Raw genomic sequence first — 20,270 nt, 5'->3', positions numbered from 1 at the left:
TGAATCGTTTAGTGTTGTGTTTAATTCCTGACCACCAGATGGTGTCAGCTTCAAAATCCTCCAGCATATAACTCTGTGTAATTGATCTGTGTGAACTGCTACTTGACACAATATCATGACCACAAGTAGCCTACACACTAACAACAATTACAACCATTGTGAAGCTTGCTACGGTCAGTTTATATGACAATATGTCTCAACATGACTGTGCTAATTGATCTCTGGAGGGAGGATTATCAAATTCTTATGATCTCATAAAATAAACAACCAGAGTCCACCAGCATAGGCTTCACAGAGGTAGTTTGTTGCTGGTCTATTATGGGATACAAAGCACACTTAATATGTGTCTCGTGTAGCGTCCCTGTAAAATCACAGAAAGCAGCTATAATTCAGTGAATGTGAGGCCTCTCTGTCTATTCATATAGTCACCACCACTTCCTATCATTTCGAAATCCTTGACAAAACTCAAACTGTATTTCTGAAGCAAGGCTTGAGAAAAGTGGAAGTGTTCCAAAAGCATGAAATATCATTTTAGTGTGTATTTTGTAAGAGGAACAGATACTGTCAGACCAGCTACACAAAGCTTTATTAAACAAGTCAATACGTGATAACAACAGTAAACACATTTTGAGCACACATACACATTCCTGCATCAATAGTCAACACGTGGCCTGTGAGTTGGATGGGATGTGGAGTTTTAAGTGTGAAGAAATGAAGGAGCTACATAGGAAAACAGTGGAGCTCTCAGCACAGAGAGCTGATTTCACTCTTGCTACAGCCCCACTTGCAGCAGGCGTTGGACAGTCCGACCACTACATCCCGTCCTTTCCTATCTGCACTCCGTAGAGCTTCCAGCACCTCCTCGGAAATTGGTGAGCGAGCCACAGATGCCTCATGTAATGTTTGATCTCTCCATACTTGGGACTCTGCAGGATCCTGCTCGCCAGTAAGCTGAGAGATGGAATTTGTGTTCCATGGGTCAAAGGCCTCTACCCCAATAAGAGCTGATGAAAAGCAGAGGCAAATCTCTACATATTACTGTTTGACTCTAGGAAAACACTGCACATCATGAAAAAATGAACTTGTATCCAAAGTCTCTCATTCACACACCTACCTGAGTCTCCCACACTTCTCCTCCAGCGAGAACCACCGCAGGTAAAGATGACGGCTCGTATGAACTCTCTTCCACACAGTTTCACCCCAAAGAAAGCGGGATGGGCATCATTCGACCGCACCTTCTCTACCAGGGCCACCAACAACCCCAGGGTCAAGAGTGCTGCCTTCCACATGTTGAGAGGGAAAAGATGCCTAGGTGTCTCAAATGCTGCTTGAGGTGTCTGTGTCGTTTGTGTTTCTTTCTGGACAGCTCGTTTTATAGGCCTCAGCATCTCAGATAAGGACCTCAACTCACCTCCACTCTTCGTCATGTCCAGAGATACAACCGGGGACCTTTACGGGCAACAATGCAAATAGAGAAAAAGATAAGTTTTGATAAAGCAGCAAATGATGCCAGAGGGGATGTCAACAGAGCTCTTGGTTATCTCACTGTGACCTTTTGCTGGCCTTTCTGTCCCTTACACCAGTTGGGCTGTGCGGTGTGTCACCACACAATCTCCGTCTGACTATCTGCTCTGCCATGCAATGGATGGAGATCACTATCCGTTCACCTCAAAGATAACTAGGGTGCGTAAGATACAATGGTATTCACTGCAAGTGGCACATACACACACACACACACACACACACAGTACAGAGAGATTTCAGAGGCCAACTGGTGATACTACAGCGACTCAAATCAATCATCAACTTCTATGTTGTAAAATATGAATTATTAATACAAGCCTATAGAGGAAGGGGGGGAGGGGGTATCAGAATCCGGTTTATTGCCACGTAGCTTTTCACATATATAAGGAATGTGCTTAGGTGTAGCCCTATTGGTGCATATAGAAAAACAAAAATATAGAATTGAAGAAAGTAAAAATAAAAAATATTTTGTAACAGTTTAGACTGAAAGAGCTAAACAGGAATGTGCAGGGATATATTATAGGGGATGTGCAAAGGTTGACAGTATTAAGAATAAAATGAATATGCAATGTACAGAGAAAACAGAGTAATAAAGTCCAAAAAGATTTGCATTAATGTAACTCATATATATGATAAATGGCGGCAGCAACATCTAAAAAGTAAGATTCAGTGAGAATAAAAGTGGTCATTTGACGTCCGGCTCTGGTGAAAGTGACAGACGGGTGCTGTCCACCAATGACCGGCACGGTATTTTACTGACGCTGCGGCCACCTCGCAAGTCAGCCAATCAGCATTTAGTGCAGGGCGGGGCGATGACGAGAGGATAGCAACAGTTGCCCCGGTGAAGGCAAGGCGCCATAGTCACCGTAGTCCTGGCGACAAGAACCAAGCAACGGGAGTCAACAACAACAACCTAAATCTAAGGGAAAAAACTTCAACGACTTAAAAGGATAATATTGGGGTAAACTAGAGGTGAAAAAGTGATATATCTCATAATTATTATTTCATTTTTTCTCATGACGTATGTGGTCTCGTGCCTGTTTGTAACCGTCGTCGTTACGGTGGTAGTGATCGAGCGCGTGAGTGATGAAAGTGGTTGCTCGCTTCTTTTCAATCGCACACTGTTGTTATGGCGATGTCAGATATTTGATAAGAGCACAAGATGGCGGGTGTGTGTTGTAGTGCCGCTCGTACTTTTCTGGCTCATTTGTTAAGATTGTTCAGTTTTTTGTTGTTGTTGTTGTTACAGTTTCGATCATGATGAAATGATAAAGAGACGTGTCTGGTGTCACGGCTATAGATGTGTTACCGATCCGACACGAGGAACTAGCTGTAGCTCTCGGTAATGTCGCAACTCCACGGAGCTCCTCGCTGAGCGATCACTCTCGTCTCCTCAACTCACTCTTCAAGCTCGTCAGAAACCCTGAGATCGATTAGGAATAAACTGCTCCCGGAAGTCATTCGTTTACGAGTTCTAAATGCTGAGCTATGAGTGTATAGTGTACTTCATAATCTTTTTGTGACTTTGAAAAAGTTTTTGGTGTGACATTGAGTCACTGCACACGGTGTGCCGGATGATCGTCTGGTCGTCTTGTTTGCCGTGTTGGTTTACGCAGGAGTGGCTTATCTTCCAGTGGGATGGACTAAAGCTGTGACTGACAGTGGGTCCAAAGATTAATATGAGTTCATTTCCAGACGATAATATCTGCTACTGTCCATGGTCGAATACTGTCATGTATTTTGAGTGTGTCATTGAGTTGATTTGTTTCACCTGAAACACTCTGGTCACGTCAATGAACCTTGTTTTGAATATATATGTCATTGCTTTATTTATGGTGTTCAGGTTTTCATACATGACCAAACAGGAAACGCTCTAGGCTACTGATGGTTTACAACAAACAGCCCCACGTCCTCCACTGGTTCGTGTTCCACGTGTGCACACACACACACACACACACACACACACACACACACACGTGCGCACACATTCAAGGTCCGTGTAGCCACACCACAGAGGGGTACGATAACATGTATGTTTGGTAGCACTCTCATTAATGAGGGCCGTCTCTCGTGTTATCCGCAGAACTCGTGCCTTCGAAGCATCGGTTGCCATGGCAACTTCTGGATACTCCGAGGACCATCAGCCTCAGCAGGCCGACGCAGTAACCATGGCAACGCCTCCCGCCACCACGACCTCGTCCGCGAAGACGACGGCTCACTTCCTGTCCTCCGAGATCCCGCCGACCTCTGGAACCGCTGCCTCGAAAACTGGACAGGACGCACTTTGTTCTCAGGCCCCGCCCACCGGCCAGGGCCAGAAGGTTCTGACCACGCCCACGCAGCACTACGTGAACCCAGAAATACAGCATGCTGCGGACCAGAAGAGTAACGGGCAGAGCAACTCGCCCCAGTACATCATAGTAACCGTTACAGGTGAGAGACTATGATGGAGGGGACACATACCTGCATGCACACATCATACAGGTGTTTCTAGCAGCAGGGGGGGCAGGATATGGAGTACAGTCTGAGCAGGCGTCAGTGTATCTGAAGGGAGAAGCAACAGGCTGGGTCCTGGTTGGAGACTGGCAGTTTGTCTGGCACATTGTGATTGATTCCAATTATCAAACAGTGCAGAGGGGAGGTGTGTATGAATCTTTGGCTAATCATCTTTAAAGTGACCAGGGCCTCCATCTCTTTAACGTTGGATCAAACAGTGCTTAAACAATTGGTGCATTAGTTAATCCACAGAAAATTTATTGTCAACAACTTTGATAATGAAATGAATATTTAAGTCATTTATCAAAGGAAAAGCTCAAATATTTGCTGGTTCAGGCTTTCCTCTGTTTTACATCCATGTAAATTGATTATCTTTAGCTGTTTTTGGACTGTTGGTCATTGGATGATGTCACTTTAGGTTCTAGGACGTTGGAATGGTCATCTTCACTGTTTTCATTACATATTATATACTAAACGATTAATCAAGTTATATTTTACTTCACGAATAGCTAGCACCACAAATCAATGATCAAAATTCTACGTAATAATTAGTTAACTTAAGTAAGAATGTTTCATGTAGATTACAGGTTTCCTAGCTCTACCCAGTTGCTTTCCTTCTTTATAATAGTTTGAGCAGAGGTCTCAGTCTGGTTGGGTGGGTGGTGCATTCATTGTGAGGAACGTGGATGACTGATGGACAGAACCTGACTTAACTTCGACTCTGCTGCTTTTGCTATTAACAGAGAGTATGTGGTACAAGACATATTTAATCAACATGGCCTTAAGTGTGCAACCCTGCAGTTGAACAAAAGATAAGATAAGCGAGTATCTATGGTAATTCATGTAATGCATGCTCACGAGGCTTTGGACCGTTTACAGACCGTTGCTTTTTCAAAATTATATTTTAAATTTAAAAAACCAAATGAGTTGGTACTTTTAAGATATGGTGTTGACTGCTGGATATGAGAGCTGACCCTGGTGTCTGCCTGCATGTTTATTTTAGGGCCGTCTATTCGTAGATCTTTCCCCCCTGCTGGTATCAAGTAACACTTTGCACTTTCACCCAGAGTGACACTCGAAGGCCTGAGGTACGTCGAAGGCTCATGAAGGAGTAAGATTGCTGAATAACTGCTTATTGAAACCTCCCTCATATCTACGGGCTGCAGTACAAAGAGCTGGGCTCTTCTCAGTACAGTTATGCAGCTCACGTAGTAATCATGCAAAATTAAAGAGGTGTACTTTAGCTATTGTGCTTTTTGTTCTATTTATACACTTTTATTTACTTAAAGTTTGAGGTATAAAAGTTGCCACCAGACAGAAGTGACCAATTGGATGTTTAGGCAGAAGCCTGAGGGAAACACTGTAGCCTCTAAGTATAACATATGACGTATTCATTGCAGCTAAAGTAGTTTAAATAAAAAGTGATTCACAAGAGCAGCACAGTGAGAGCAGGACGGTGCAAAACAGTTTTAAGTAGATTGTTTTTTCTCACCTGAAGGCTACAAGGAAGTGAATACCACCCTCTCCCCCTACCACCCTCCATCCTCCGTCTCTCCCTCTACCCCATCATCCCTCGTGTATCTCTCATTTCCCTCTCTCATCTGATCTGCATGTTTACAAGATGGAGTGATTCCTCTCTCCATCTGGGGAGATTAGCTGTCCAAGGCTGCCCTTCTGCATGCAAGATATAAGGATGAAAGCAGAGTTGGACATACGCACTCTTTCCTCCTCCCCACTGTCAGTCTGTCCTCAGTGGAAGAAAAAAAAAAACCTTTTGTTGTACGATGTTCTGCGGTGACTGTTATTACGATTTGGAAGCAGTGTGTCGTGAGTACTGAACTTGTGGTATTGGTGGCTTTTCTGTCGATTTGTTCAATCGTCTGATGAAAGCTCTCTCCCTCTGGCCTCCCTAGAGGGCTCTGTTCACTCCAACGACAGCCTGTCAGACTCCAGCCCACCTGCCCCCGGTGTTCCCACTCAGGCGGTCCAACCAGTGCAGCCCACCCAACAGGTAAGATGCAGACATATACACAAACACCAATAGTTTACCGTTTGACCACGCAGGAGCATGTCACAGCAGATGGTCGGGGGGCCATAGTTCCATCTGACGCTGTGGCTTTACTCACCTGCAGAGGTCAGTGTTGCAAGCGGTGCCGCAGGCAGCCAAGAGGACTCAGTTTGGCCACATCAACAAGCTACAGTCTGTGCACATTAGCCAGGAGGTAAACAGACAGACAAGACATGTCTCGTATCATGTGAGAAAATATACAATAAATACGTTAGATTAAAGGTAATTTGATTGTGCATCTTTTAGCGTTGATCTGCTCTCTGCTACAGGCAGATAGAACGAGAGCAATGTAGGAGAGAAAGCCATGTGGCCATTCTGACAAAACGCTTTGCCTGCTTTGCATGTCTTTTCACCTCCATCACTACGGCCTGTGGTGTACCTGGAAACTGAACTCTGCAGAGTGAGCGAATGAGCTTGTGTCATTTTATACAAGTAACCTCTACGGATGACACGAACAAAGCAAAAGGATAACGTTTCGAATTTTTGACGGTTTATAATGATTTCAGGGCGATTTAAATTATTTTTCAGGATGGTTGTGAGACGGTGGTCTTCCATTTATAAATGTCAGTAATGTCAGTAAGCTGTCTAACAAGTTTCAGACATTGTGCCTGTTCGATCCCTCCTCTGAACAAAAACCCTCTTGACTCAGTTATGGAGCAAAGCGCTCTTCCTTCAGGCAAACAATATGCTGAGTATTAGAAGAAATATAGTTGATTTATTATTATTTCTTTCACTCTCCGCTCATTGCTATTTGTGTTAAGTTGGATGTCTAGCAAAGAATAAGTCAAAATCTGCTCCAATTTATGATTTTATACTAACAGTGCATGTCTTTTTATTTGAATTAAACCCCAAAGCTGCAGTTCACTTGACTTTTTGTGTAGCGTTTTACCATCAGCTTATTGTTTGTTTTTTATAACTTCACTCTCATCCCACTGATCCATGATGTTTCCAGCAGCAGCAGGCAGCTGTTCTCTGCCAAAAAGCTTTTAAAAAGCCACGATACACTATCTGCCCTCTACATAATGACACGCAGACAGAGCTAGTGACTCGCTGGGGAACAGCTAAAGAGACAGATTTTCTCACAAGAGTTGATAGAGAGCAAGAACAGAGCTATAAGGAGAGTGCATATTGGACTTGCTCCTAGGTGTGTAATAGGCAACTGTTTGCCATAACTTTATAAGGTAATAATATGTTAATATTGCGTTAACAGCTTGTTCTGCTGCCCTAAAGTGGCTAAAAATGAAGGAATTCTGCATTAAGTGTCCTGTTTGATTCTTGTCCAGGAGGAGCATGTGTACTCTGGCCAGGTGCAGTATGTGGACGGAGGAGGAGACGTGACTTTTACTACGTCCTCCATGTGAGTAGAGAGGAACCTGCTCTGTGTGCATGTTGACTCACACGCACGATCGATCACACACACCTTGTTACTTTCCCAGTCACACTTTTGTATGTTTGTGCGTGCGCCTACACGTCTTTTCCTGTCCAGTCGATCGAGCAACTACCCTTTCTCCGACTCGCCCCTCTACTCCCAGACCCCTCCCACCTCCTCCTCCTCCTACTACGAGACCACGCCCACCACCGAGTCAGACATCACCGGCTCTGTGACCTCGCAGCCGGTCTCTGTGGCAACAGCGGGAGCCAATTGCGGGGGAGCTGCTGCAGGTGGAGGGGGCTACGTCATTCAGGGAGGTTACATGTTAGGAGGAGGGGCGGCAGGTGGAGGAGGGCAGACTTTCTCCAGCCCCAACTCTCGCGCCCCACCCGCTACTGTGAGTGCTCCAGTTCAAAGGGAACAATGTACTGGTTACGATCTGAGACATGAAAGTTCATAAATTAAAATTGTGGCACGGTCCGTCTTCCCTAGGTGCAGTGGCTGTGTGATAACTATGAGGGGGCAGAGGGGGTGAGTTTACCTCGCTGCACCCTCTACTACCACTACCTGCTGCACTGCCAGGAGCAGAAACTAGAACCTGTTAACGCTGCATCCTTCGGCAAACTCATCAGGTCTGTCTTCATGGGGCTACGTACGCGGAGATTAGGGACCAGGTATATATATACACACACACACACACACACACACACACACACACACACACACACATATATTTTGCTCGACGAGTATCTCAGGGCATAACTCATTGTGTGTGTGTTTCAGAGGGAACTCGAAGTACCACTACTATGGTCTGAGGATCAAATCTGGTTCCCCACTGCTCAGGCTGATGGATGAACAGCAGCACATGGCGATGAGGCAGCAGCCTTTCTCACAGAAAAACAGGTATCCACACGAGGCCGCGCACCGGTGTCCCTTATCAACCCTTTGTGGTAGATGATCCATTCAAAGAAGACGTATCAGTCGTTTAGCTTACGATGGTATTGCAGCTCCAAGTGCTTCCCTGTGACTCTTTCTCACTGTCCCCCTGATTGATGGGTATTCTGTCCAATAGGATAAAGCCACTTCATAAGGCACAGGGGATCACCAATGGGACATCAGGTGGGATGGGTCAGCTGCAGGCGGGGGCACTTTGTGATATTTCGGCGCAGGTGCAACAGTATCAGCAGTTTCTTGGTGAGCAACACCTACACTCTGCAAAAATGTTCACCATTTTTCTCATTTTATTTAAAAGAAAAGAATACTTTTGATTTGTGTCCTCTGTACTTTTGGTACTCCGCTGTACAAGCCATGAACAACTGCTGTCTCTTGTGCAGAGCCATCGAGGCCTCTGCCAGACTTTGTGGACATTGATCTGCAAGATGGAACCCTGCCTGATGGGATCCTTTTAGAACACCTCAAGGCCTTTCAGACTCTCTACAGAGAGCACTGTGAGGTAGGCAGTCATGGACAAAGACGGGACACGCACACTGACCTCAGCTTTCTTCTTTCTCCACTCCCACAAGTCATAGCCTTGATGTAGCTACTGGTTTGGTAATGGTTTAGACACCTCCTGGTATTGTGTGTGTGATCCCCGCAGGCCATTCTGGACGTGATGGTCAACCTTCAGTTCACCCTCGTGGAGACACTGTGGAAATCCTTCTGGAGGTTCAGCCAGAGCAGTGACACAGAATCACTCAACCTGTAAGAGTCATTAACACACTCAGCCAATGAAGGAAACACTAGCACATACATCTCATCCACTGCTGTAACTAGTATGAATGTGGTGTTCTCTCCCCCTCCAGGCACAATGAGTCGGAGAAGCGTCTGCCCAAAACGTGCCTGGTGGTGCTGTGTAAGTATGAGCCGGTGCTGCGCTGGACGAAAGAGTGCGACAACCTGCTCTACCAGACTCTGGTGGAGATCCTCATCTCTGACGTACTGAGACCCATCCCAAGTAAGTCTGTAAGGCCCGTAAGGGGCGTGTATACAAAACTGTGGAGTGAGGCAATCGAGACTAATTGACTGATTTACAGCAAAGGGGACTTAATCTGGGGGCAAGTTCCTCTGTGTTTAAATATAAACTCTCTCTCTCTCTCTCTCTCTCTCTCTCTCTCTCTCTCTCTCTCTCCATCCTCTCTACATCAACGCCATCCCTCCCTCAGGTGCCTTAACTCAGGCCATTCGCAACTTTGCCAAGAGTCTGGAGAATTGGTTGACAGGCGCCATGATGAACATCCCAGAAGAGATGGTTCGCATTAAGGTATTTGTGGGCTTCTGCACTGATTCGCTATTAAGACAGAGCTCTGCAACCATTTTCTAGGTCAGATGTTAACAGCGTTTCAGATCTATCCAGATGTTGTCTAGATCCAGTTCAGACAGTTCACATCTGGCAAGGCAATATATCTTAAATGTCTCAAGTTTTATTACTGTATTGATCTCAGTGTATCCTCGGTGTGTCTTGGGGTGCATTCTACACGTTTTCAGTGCTGTCGTCTCGTGAATGGATGCACATCAGCCCAGAGTGTGAACTTATTGTGGCTGCCTCTTGAAATGAGCCATCTCCTTATTCCTCCTCCTCCTCCCTCTGTCCTTCAGGTGGTGTGTGTGGGCTCCTTCTCCCAGACGCTGCGGCGCTATACCAGCCTGAACCACCTGGCCCAGGCAGCCCGCGCTGTCCTGCAGAACACAGCCCAGATCAACCAGATGCTCTCAGACCTCAACCGGGTTGATTTCACTAACGTACAGGTGTGTACTACTATCTCACCCTCCTATCTATGACTCTACACTAGTGTTCTGAGTGAAATAGAGCAGAAACATGACCCGTGTCCACCCCGTGTCTCCCCCCCCCCTCCCTCAGGAGCAGGCATCCTGGGTGTGTCAGTGTGAGGACCAAGTGGTACAGCGGCTGGAGCAGGACTTTAAAATGACTCTGCAGCAGCAGAACTCTCTTGAGCAGTGGGCTACCTGGCTGGACGGTGTTGTCTCTGAGGCCCTGAAGCCCTACGAGCACAACTCCGTTGCCCTGCCAAAGGCTGCCAAGGTCTTCCTGCTCAACTGGTCCTTCTATAGGTGAGAGGACAAAGAAAAACTGTGTACAGTATATAAAAACATTTGGTTTTATGTGGAAGATAATTGTCTTCTGTGCTTTCTGACCAGCTCTATGGTAATCCGGGACCTGACTCTGCGCAGTGCTGCCAGCTTTGGCTCCTTTCACCTGATCCGCTTGCTGTATGACGAGTACATGTACTACTTGATAGAACACAGGGTGGCCCAGGCTAAAGGAGTGACACCCATTGCGGTCATGGGAGAAGTACGTGTCTGCACATACAGTCACATAGTATCTGTCTGCACTTGATGATACATGTTTATAAATGTCCAATTCTTAATCTGTGTTGCAGTTTGCCAGCGCGGTCAAGAGCCGAATCTCTCGTGACCTGGAGAAAGGTAACGTCACCGCGATACTCCTCACAAAATATGATCGGTTTCAAGTTTTGCCGTCAGCCTGTTATCGGGTCACTTAATGCCACGTCAATGCCCCCTTTTTCCATCAGAAGAAGAAGAGGACGATGAGGAAGAGGAGAGCGAGGACGAGGGCGGCGATCTCGTGCTGCAGTCCAGCTCTCTGAGTGCGATGGATGACGAGAAGGACCCGATGGAGCCGCCTGCCAAGTTGCCCAGGACGAGTTTCAACCTGCACACTCTGACCGACGGCACACAGCCGTAGCTACTCATTTGTAGAATTATCTCTCTCACACTCACACACACACACACACACACACACACCTTTGCTTTAAGTTTAACATCGTGCCATCCCATTCTGACATCCTGTGTACACTTCAGGTTTTGCAAACAGCTGATGTTTGGTGTCGAGCGTGTTGTCGTCCGGTGTGTCTGCAATCATGTGAACATGTGGAAGAGCCTTTTTGTACTTTTGTGCTGCTGCCGTTCTTTTTCTGTTTGCCTTCACCTGATATGTTACGATCCTTCCCTCGTTCCCCGTGCCTTCCCTATTTTCAGTGGCTAGTTGCCTGTAGCCACTCCTGTCCAGCCTCAACTATATTGTACATAGTCTTGGTTCCCTCCTGCCCCGCCTTAACCACTGACCTGATTGCTGTGGAAAGATGAGAAGTGTTCTTCGTTGTACTCTTAAACTCATAAATATCTCCTACCTTGCCTTTAAAGCAGTGACTATGCAGGGAAGCTGGACTTTAGTGAACAGAACTGGCTGAAATATACATTTCTTTTTTAAATCTCAGAGTAGCATCTGGAATGATACTGCATTATGAATTTTGTTGGGACTTGGATGTTGATTGACAGCTATGTGCGGATGCCATATTTTACTTCATGTCATTTCTAATTAATATGGCCGATTGACAGATACCCTGTGCCTTTGAGAGATTCCTAGACAGAAAAAAAAGCTTGTATTCTATATATTCTGTATTGGTGGATTAATAAATGAAGGTCCTGTGAAGTAGTCTTGTCATGAATATTTAGCTGTGAAAAAAAACACAATGAAACGTTGACAGTCCAGCGTCGTCGTGATGATTCTGCCCAGTTTGCTGTTTTCAATCCAACTTTTTTTCCAACCTTTTATCTACTCATCATCCATTTGTTATCTCTATTTTACAAACACACGCACACGACAGACAGACTGCTGGACCACCACACACACCAAAGCTAATCCCACCCAAGAACATTTTGTAGATAACCTATATTATGTACCTTTTGTGAACATTGTCAGATATTCAAACTATTTGTATGTTGTTTAACCATTATTGCCTTAAGAAATACATTGTGCACCATCCAGATGACTGAACTATGTTTTTGTTGTGATAGTGGATCAACATGTGGGCAGACTACAAAATAAAAACTGCTGCCTGCCATGTCCCCATTATAAAGATTGTGACTGATTTGTGCTGCTGAACCGTTTCTAAATCCTCTTGACGTGATTCAGAAGACCTTTGTACTTAAATGTGTGATCGACGTTTGTAGCTTTATTCTCACTGTTAACTAAAAGGATGCGATTGCTCTCAAAACTTGTGCCATATTTCTGTTATTCATTGAACCGCTCAACCACATCACCTACAATATTTTGGGGCCTCCAACGCACTCCAGATACTTAGAATTGCACTTCCATAATGTTGGGAAACTCACGAGAGATAGATTTTAATAATAATAATGGTAAAAACAGAAGCAATAGAGACTGAGATATCCTTAGTGTGGGTCAAGCTACAAAATTACTATATTCAGACGTAATGCAGCTTAAAAGCATCTTTTCTTCAACTGTCGCTGCCTCTTAAATGTCCACTTCTAACACGGGCCTCCTGTTGATAGAATCACAGCCTCGCGGTTGTATTCCTCCGCCACTCATGTCGCAGTTAACATCCATCTGTCCAAAATGTCTTCGCTTCAACATTTGATCCTATTAGACATGTGTGAAATTGTCATAATTAAGGTGTGAATTCTTGAGTTAGGGTCAAAAACCATGTTGTGTGAGGTCACAATGACCCATGATCGCCAAATTCGAATCACTCCAACCTTAAGTACAGGTGGGAGTTCCTTGATGAGGTCATTAGGGTTATTCTTTACAAACTTTAGAAAACTCCTCCAGAACATTTGCACTATTATCACGATCAGTTGTAACTAGTTCAAGAAAAGAACAGATTAGTTTTCCTTATATTTGAGTGACTTGAGATCAAACAATCCAGTAATTCCTGAGAAATTAAGTAAAAACTAGACCTGCAAGCCAGTACAGAGGGATTCAAGCCCCATGATGCAACGTTCACATCGTCATCAACAGACTCACAAAGAAACTTTGAATGTTTTATTTTCACAAAATATCCCAATAGAACCTCGTCGTACTTCCATGCCAGAAAACATACAGCATGTAACCCCCCCCCCCACCCCAACATCCCTCCACCTCCATGACGTAGGTTTAAAAAAAGATCGGAAAGAGTCAAGTGACCGGTACTGGATTCAGTTTCTCTCATTTTAAATACTGTAGTCTTGAACCAACACAGCTAGACTGAACGGGTCCAGAACAGGCAAGAAAACAACTTGTTCAGAAGCAGCAGAATCTGTCAAATGTTACACACACACACACACACACACACACACACACACACACACACACACACACACACACACACACACACACACACACACTCTGGATGAAATCCTCTTGGTGATCATCACACAGGTGCAGATATTGCATATGTTCAGTTACAGATACACACAAAAGAAACACTCGCACTACAATAACAGTACGGCTTTATAAAAAAAACTAAAGTTAAAAAAAAAAAAAAGATATTCGTTCAGTCCAGCGCTTCGTTTTGGTGGTTGCAATAATGCAGAACACACATACAAAAACTAAAAGTAAAATTAAACACAGACCACCCAAAGACTTCATCTTTAGAGCATCTCTAGCGTTCCTTGTTTGGTTTCATTTTGACACGTGTTGGAGCTTCATGTTGCCAAAGCTCAGTTGCTGACCGTGTGCTCAGATTAAGGTGGAGCTCTGTGCCGACGACGAGGCCGTGTCCACGTGTATCCGTGTGTTTGCTTCGGTGTCTGTTGCTTTGACACTTCTTCTTTCTTCACAATACAATCCAGGTGCATCGGTCACTATCGGCCAACACTTGCAGGGACGAGCCTACAGTTGAGAAGACGAGCGAGTGAATTAAAAGTCACACTTATCTACACACACACATCAAAAAACAAGACTGTAAAAACGTCCAACAGTGGCTGGAACCGTTGTCTTAAAAACAGGCAACATAACATCCGAGCACATCCAACTCAGTGATTCATTTACCTGCTCCGGTCCACACACGCATCATACCCCCCTCAAATTTGTGAAACTTCAACTAACACCAAGTTAGTACAAGTGCAGCAAAACATGCTAGTAATTGTAAGCCAGTCTGCATTCACAACAAATCAGACGTTTCGCGGGATTGTGCAGCGGTGAGGGAGTGTACGAACGGCTACGAGCAACGTCTTTGTGCTCCGTCATGGCAGGGCTATACAGCTCTGGGTCGCTGGTAACGTGATTGGCCGCCACAGCATGACATCGGGGTTGCTTTTCCCCCAGAAGTGTATTGGGGTTCAACTTTTTGCCACAGGCAGCCCTGCCGTTCCCCATTGCCACAGACTAAACTCCCCGTATTCAAATCAAATGAACGGGAAGACCGGAGTTCTCTCCGTAACGTCTAATTTTGTGTGAATGCAGCCCAAGTGTGCGATTTATTTTTTGTTTAGATATCAGGACACTGAATGTGTGCTCAGATGTGTATACAACTGACCTTTGTGGAGGGCTTCGTTGGTCATGCGATTGATGTAACGGGAGCTGCTCTCGGGAACCAACCACTTCATCACTGTGTTCACACAGGACTTCCTGTAAGAGCTCCACACACTCCCACTGACCGGAGATACAGACGGACACGTTTAACACAATAGAAATAAAGAGAGCCAAGCAAGAAAGAGACAGAAGGTGTGTGTGAGGGGGTGGCAGTTGCTCCTCACCTGGTCTGACCTTTGACCTCTGTAAGGTCCCCTACACCCACGGTGCAACACACACCTGTGTTAAGGTCCCAGCTGACCTGCAGGTTGGAGTGATACGTGTTGGGCCTGGGAACAAAAGCAATGACAAGCAGATTAGCGGGGAGAGAGAAATGTGTCGGATGCACAGCTGGAGAAGGATTCGGGTTTATTTAGGACAAGTACCTGCAGTGCTCCTCATCCAAGTTGGAGAAGGCCAGTAACAGCAGACCAATGTTGATCATCACAGTGTTGGTTTCAGGACACACCTGATACACATCGTACACAGGTCCAGGTCAAATGCAGACGGTTCTACATTCCTAGTTTATTTAGCTCAGAAACGCGAGAGCTTAAAATATCTCTACGGGAAACCAGGTAGTAAATAGGGATGCCGTTGTGTTAATAATCATTTCAACGCAAGAATCACAACAACTTTGGGGAAATTGCTTTTAGTGTTTGTACTGCAACACACATTAAAATGTATATTTTCCCATTTTTACCGGCACCTGGAAGTAATGCATCGGTTCAATCAAGGGTTAATATTTAGTGTATAGCTCTGTAAAATACTGTGAACCCAAAGACTGCAGGTCTAAGACTTTGAACTTGCAATCCCATCTGTATTTAGGGAAAACTGTGTATTGTTTGAATATTGTTTTTAGATATAGTGTGTGTACTGACCTCTAATATCACAACATCATAGTCGCTGAAGGAGCAGAACTGAGGGGCCCAGGCAGCGTCGCTCCTGATCACCTCATTGATAAGATACTCAAAGTCTAGAGTCAGCTGCTCCACGCACACACTCTGCAAGAGTAACACAGGTTCAAACGTACGCAAACGTTTTAAAGGTTTAACATTAACATTTAACACAAAACCCTTCACTATTTACACATGTTAAATGAATCACTACCCCCACACACACACACACACACACACACACACACACACAGAGAGAAAGAGACAGACAGACAGAGAGAGAGAGTAGTGATAGTGGACATTACTCCACTATCTTTAAATAGAAAGTTGTTGTTTACCGACGCTAACACGCACCTGTCCATTGTGTGGCCCAGTGACCAGCTGCAGGTTCCGGCCTTTAAGGTCAGTGACTGTGAAAGGCAGCTGAACTTTATCGTCCTCATAACCTGGAGACACAGAAACAGAGAAGAATAAGAACGCCGTTCAGCAGCTGCAGACTGGAGGGTTATTTCTACCTTCCTTCTGTGTGTGTCCTCCCCTCACCTCCTTCACCGCCGGCATTCTGCTCTGTTGCCCCCGGCTGTTGAAGGCGATAGTGCAGACGTGAATAGTTGACATATCCGGGCTCGCTGGGGCCGACCTCCTGGGATGAGGATGGGGTCGGAGGGGATGAAGGGCATGAGGAGCAGGAGGCAGGAGACATCACTTGTTCAGAGCACTGTGGCAAACTGTGGCTTCCACCTGACGTTGCCGCTTGTGGTAAACTAGTCCGTCTCTCCTCATCCCTCCTCTCTCGACAATCCTCCTCCTCCTCTCCCCTCCTCTCTACATTTATCCCTTTGTCTCCTGGTGTCTGCTCTGCCTCTTTTTCACCACCATCAACTGGTCTCCTTTCTGCCTGGCCTTCCTTTTCTTCCCCCCCCCCTCCTCCTCCTCCTCCTCCTCCCTGTGCCCGCCTGAAGAGATCAGCTGCAAACTCCCGGGCTCGCACTGCTGCTTGTGATTGGCTTGGAGATGAGGGAATTGAAGCAGGTTTGCTAGGTGGCAGTTGGCTTTCGGGGGGTCCCTGAGGTAATGGGGAAGAAGAAGCCACGGATGGGGAGGAAGGTGTGGAGGCTTGACTCGACAGAGCTGCTCTCTTTGTGTAAAGGATCTGCGATGACTGACCCTGCTTACCTGCAAGAGAGACACAAACATATGCTGAAATCTGGCTACAGAATATCAGACAATGAAGTATCTTACAGGCGTGGATAAATCAGAAAGAAAATGAGTTTCAGGTACAACAATTGGTCATTTTATCTTTATCAGAGTGACACTGTGGAGCCAAGTTTGCATTTTGTACACAACAGAGATTAGACCCATTAAAGCTCCTACAAGGAACTTTCATTTTGTGTTCATTTTAGCGGTCCACGTGAACAAACGTGGTGCTTTCCAAGCATCAGAGTCCCTTAAGAAAAGGTGTAATTTACTTATGTAGGTCATAAAGAGGCATCAGTATTACGTTCCTCGCAGTAACTGTAAGTGTGCATCCAATCTGCAAACAACGTCTAACATATGAAGATTTTAAATGCATGGGCTGCTTTTAGGTACGGGTAATGCGCTGAAAACTGCTAAATGTGTGTGTGTGTTACCTGGGCAGAGTGAGATGCCGCAGGCCACCAGAGAGTAGCTGGTGTTCAACAGGATGACCTGGTCCTTCTTCAGCTGGAACGCTGGCTGGAAAGTGGGGAACGGGTACACCACCTGGTACCTGCTGTTGAGTACATAGCCATGCTCCAGACACTCCCCACTTCCTGGGGAGAGAAAAGGAGTAAGTCAGACACGAGAGAGAGCGAGAGAGTAAGAGTGAGAACAGTAAAGTAGTCCATCTACGTGTCTGTCTGTGTTTACCTGTGCGTATGGTGGTGGCTGAAGGAACAGGGCAGCAGTAAGTGCAAGGTTTAGGAGGAGGCATGGAGGCGACAGTGATGTAGATGTCTCTGTTGTTTTCATCACTCATCATTAAGTTCATCAGAACGGAGCTTGAACTGCGTGTGCTGGCAGGTAGAACCACACGTGCACATATAAATTACTCATTACCTACACACTGCAATAACACAATTCTAGCTCAGACTGATTTAGCCCCACAAGGCGGTTGATTTGTGTGTTAATTATTCCTTACTTGAAGCCAAAGATGACAATTTTGGAGTGGTCATTTGGCCACTCACACACAGTCAGGTACAGGTCGCTGTAGATTTCCTCGCCTGCAAACAGACGCACGTGATGGACCTAAAGAGACGAAGCAGACATCAGACAAAGAACAAGATAACGATACGTATCCAAGTTATCCAGTTATAACATAGTATTACATCTTAACAGCACTTCTCTGTCTGTATGACAATCTTTTGGATAGAATACATTGTGGCGTTAATGAGCACAAGTCCTTTCCTTTACCTGTTTGAGTCTACTGTGCAGGTTGAACTCCCACCAATACAGATGGTAGGTATAAAAAGAGAAATCATCATCTTCTCCACAGTCGCTGGTGTAGGACAGAATGTAGCGGCCGCATTTGGTGAAGCCAAGAAAGACATGTCTGGAACCAAAGAAAGTGACACACCACTGTCATACGCGCCTCAGCTTAAAAAAATATTAATCCTAAAGGTGGTAGGGATGCATACGTCAGATTAGTGTTGGCACAGATATTTACCTCATTATGCAGCCCAGGTATCGACCATGACGTCACAGTTTCTTAATCAATGTGATAATATTCAGCTATACTCATTCTGTTAAATGATCCTAATGAGCTCCTCACAATGAGGTTTACAGATGTTACACTTGGGATAGCAGGATCATATTCAGACATTCAGACAGTGCATCAAACACACACACACACACACACTGACCCTGCTCTCAGGAACTCCTCGCTGACAATGTTCTTTAATGGGACACAAACTCGAGGCGGCAGCTTCCTGAACAGACGCTGAGAAAACTGTCCCGACAGCTGCAGAACAGGCAAAGAGAGTGGGTTAAAGAATAGACCCAACAAGTATCACCTACACAGTGTAACATGAAGCATATCAATGTGTGTAGAAGATATGGAAGTTGCAGTATTACTGAATGGTTGTAGATACAAGAAAACAAACAAGGGACAGTTTCTTTCGAGGCCCTGCACAGTAAAACACCTAACCTGAAGTATTCCAAGAGGCTCGAGCCCACATACAGTACAGCAGTTGTCTGTAACGTAACATGGTTAACGTTACGTGATGAACGGTGTACCTGAGGTTGTATTTACGAGCTGTGCAGCACTGCTGAAGCTAACTCTGGTGGAGCTTTAACTTAGCTAGCACGCCAACGTTGGTTTACATCGAAAGGTCTACGAACATGTTGGTAAACTACACCAGGAGAGGCAAATAAAGAGAGACGGAGCTAGAATGCATGGGAGACTCGAGGTTTTCATACTTTGTAGCATTGGCCAATTAGCCAGCTGCCTGCAATTAGCGTTGCATGCTAGCTTCCGCGCTAGTTAGCAGCTAGCCCCAGAAACCAAGGCTTTCACCGGGGCGGTGTTGCATTATTTACGAACCACTCCATTCGTGTTTAACGTCACACGTTTTGTGGATTCTCGCCTACCTTCCCACGCATGAGAAGCTTCACGACATGGTCTTTGTGTTTTCTTTGAGCCTTCTGCTTGCCATCGTCCTTTTCTGATTTCGAGCTGGGCGCCATCTCCCACTGTACGGTTGTCCCTCAATGCAGTCAGGATCGTCGCGATTGGTCCCCGGGATGCACGAGACCGCCGTCACTCGCCGGTGGATACGTCCATCAGAAGGAAGGGAACTACAGAAGTGGCGTCCACGAAATGGTCCAGAGGGGTGTGTGTGTGTGTGTGTGTGTGTGTCTTTCAGCACGAGAATACAATACAATACACCAGCCAGATATCGCGTTTAATCTAAAACGACTCGAGCAATACGTATAAAATATGGAACATCTAACTTCCAAACACCATGTTAGTCATGAACACAAGCCAAAAAAAACAAAAAAAAAAGAAGTTAATTTCAATGTTTTATTTTAAGTATTTAAAAACAAGCAGTAAAAAATAACATCTAAAAAGAAAAAAAAAAAAAAGAAAAAAAAAGAAAAAAAAAAATCAGCATACGGTAACGGAAGCTATTGGAACAAAACAAAAAACAATAGAGAGAAATCAAATTGAGGGCAGTCAAGCACACAAACACATACATGCACACACACCAACCTACATTCTGCAGGACAGTTTGTGCCTTTTTACAGCCAACTCATACATTTCACACATTTTTCTGTTCAGTAGCATACACTGTATACAGACACACACAGCCCTCTTAAGGAAAATAATTACAATGAATAAAATTAAAATCAGAAATCATAATAGCAGGAAAAAAAAAAAAAAAAAAAAAAATACTCCTGCAACTGATACACTGGGAATGCTTAAAAAAAAATGAGGTTAAAAAAGTACCAAGAACAAGAAAGAAAAAGGAGACAGAAAAAGACCAAAAATGTTGCTTTTTTTCTTACAAACATAACTTCGGAGTATATTCAAAATACTGCTAAACAACTTTTTACCCTCAGGAA

At 45.0% G+C, this 20,270-nt stretch overlaps 3 protein-coding genes across 10 annotated transcripts; 1 reads left to right on the top strand and 2 right to left on the bottom strand.

Annotated features, from left to right (window-relative positions):
- Positions 1 to 665: 665 nt before the first annotated feature.
- On the bottom strand, positions 666 to 1,328 carry rln3b (relaxin 3b). Its single transcript, XM_031864859.1, has 2 exons — positions 1,115 to 1,328; positions 666 to 1,004 (listed from the first exon to the last, which is right to left on the bottom strand). The coding sequence occupies exons 1-2, from the start codon at positions 1,287 to 1,289 to the stop codon at positions 745 to 747; spliced, it is 435 nt and encodes a 144-aa protein (XP_031720719.1). The 5' UTR covers positions 1,290 to 1,328; the 3' UTR covers positions 666 to 744.
- A 1,048-nt stretch (positions 1,329 to 2,376) lies between these two features.
- rfx1b (regulatory factor X, 1b (influences HLA class II expression)) lies at positions 2,377 to 13,608 on the top strand. 7 transcript variants are annotated; one of them, XR_004213361.1, is made up of 19 exons: positions 2,377 to 2,496; positions 3,608 to 3,957; positions 5,934 to 6,031; positions 6,153 to 6,242; positions 7,372 to 7,445; positions 7,575 to 7,857; positions 7,953 to 8,134; positions 8,244 to 8,363; positions 8,533 to 8,654; positions 8,795 to 8,913; positions 9,058 to 9,161; positions 9,263 to 9,414; positions 9,623 to 9,720; positions 10,056 to 10,205; positions 10,318 to 10,529; positions 10,617 to 10,770; positions 10,859 to 10,904; positions 11,012 to 11,243; positions 13,550 to 13,608. XR_004213361.1 is itself a non-coding variant. In XM_031864835.1 (17 exons), exons 1-17 carry the CDS (start codon positions 3,579 to 3,581, stop codon positions 11,182 to 11,184), a joined length of 2,556 nt encoding a protein of 851 aa, XP_031720695.1. In that variant the 5' UTR covers positions 2,524 to 3,578; the 3' UTR covers positions 11,185 to 12,354. The 7 variants fall into 7 exon arrangements, 1 of the variants encoding a protein (XP_031720695.1); XR_004213363.1 differs by having other exon boundaries at positions 2,387 to 2,485; XR_004213362.1 differs by lacking the exon at positions 2,377 to 2,496 and adding an exon at positions 2,524 to 3,443.
- dcaf15 (DDB1 and CUL4 associated factor 15) lies at positions 12,831 to 19,720 on the bottom strand. 2 transcript variants are annotated; one of them, XM_031864839.1, is made up of 13 exons: positions 19,296 to 19,720; positions 18,569 to 18,666; positions 18,120 to 18,258; positions 17,848 to 17,954; positions 17,577 to 17,722; positions 17,318 to 17,479; positions 16,230 to 16,862; positions 16,041 to 16,132; positions 15,672 to 15,794; positions 15,180 to 15,262; positions 14,979 to 15,083; positions 14,759 to 14,874; positions 12,831 to 14,112 (listed from the first exon to the last, which is right to left on the bottom strand). In XM_031864839.1, the coding sequence occupies exons 1-13, from the start codon at positions 19,389 to 19,391 to the stop codon at positions 14,057 to 14,059; spliced, it is 1,956 nt and encodes a 651-aa protein (XP_031720699.1). In that variant the 5' UTR covers positions 19,392 to 19,720; the 3' UTR covers positions 12,831 to 14,056. The 2 variants fall into 2 exon arrangements, with proteins under 2 accessions (XP_031720699.1, XP_031720700.1); XM_031864840.1 differs by lacking the exon at positions 19,296 to 19,720 and having other exon boundaries at positions 18,373 to 19,261.
- Positions 19,721 to 20,270: the final 550 nt, after the last annotated feature.

This window comes from Anarrhichthys ocellatus, unplaced genomic scaffold (genome assembly GCF_004355925.1).
Source record: "Anarrhichthys ocellatus isolate YVR2014 unplaced genomic scaffold, GSC_Weel_1.0 scaffold31, whole genome shotgun sequence".
Taxonomy (NCBI): domain Eukaryota; kingdom Metazoa; phylum Chordata; class Actinopteri; order Perciformes; family Anarhichadidae; genus Anarrhichthys; species Anarrhichthys ocellatus.
Note: the sequence above shows the minus strand (reverse complement) of the source record. Positions and strands in the feature narration are given on the sequence as shown.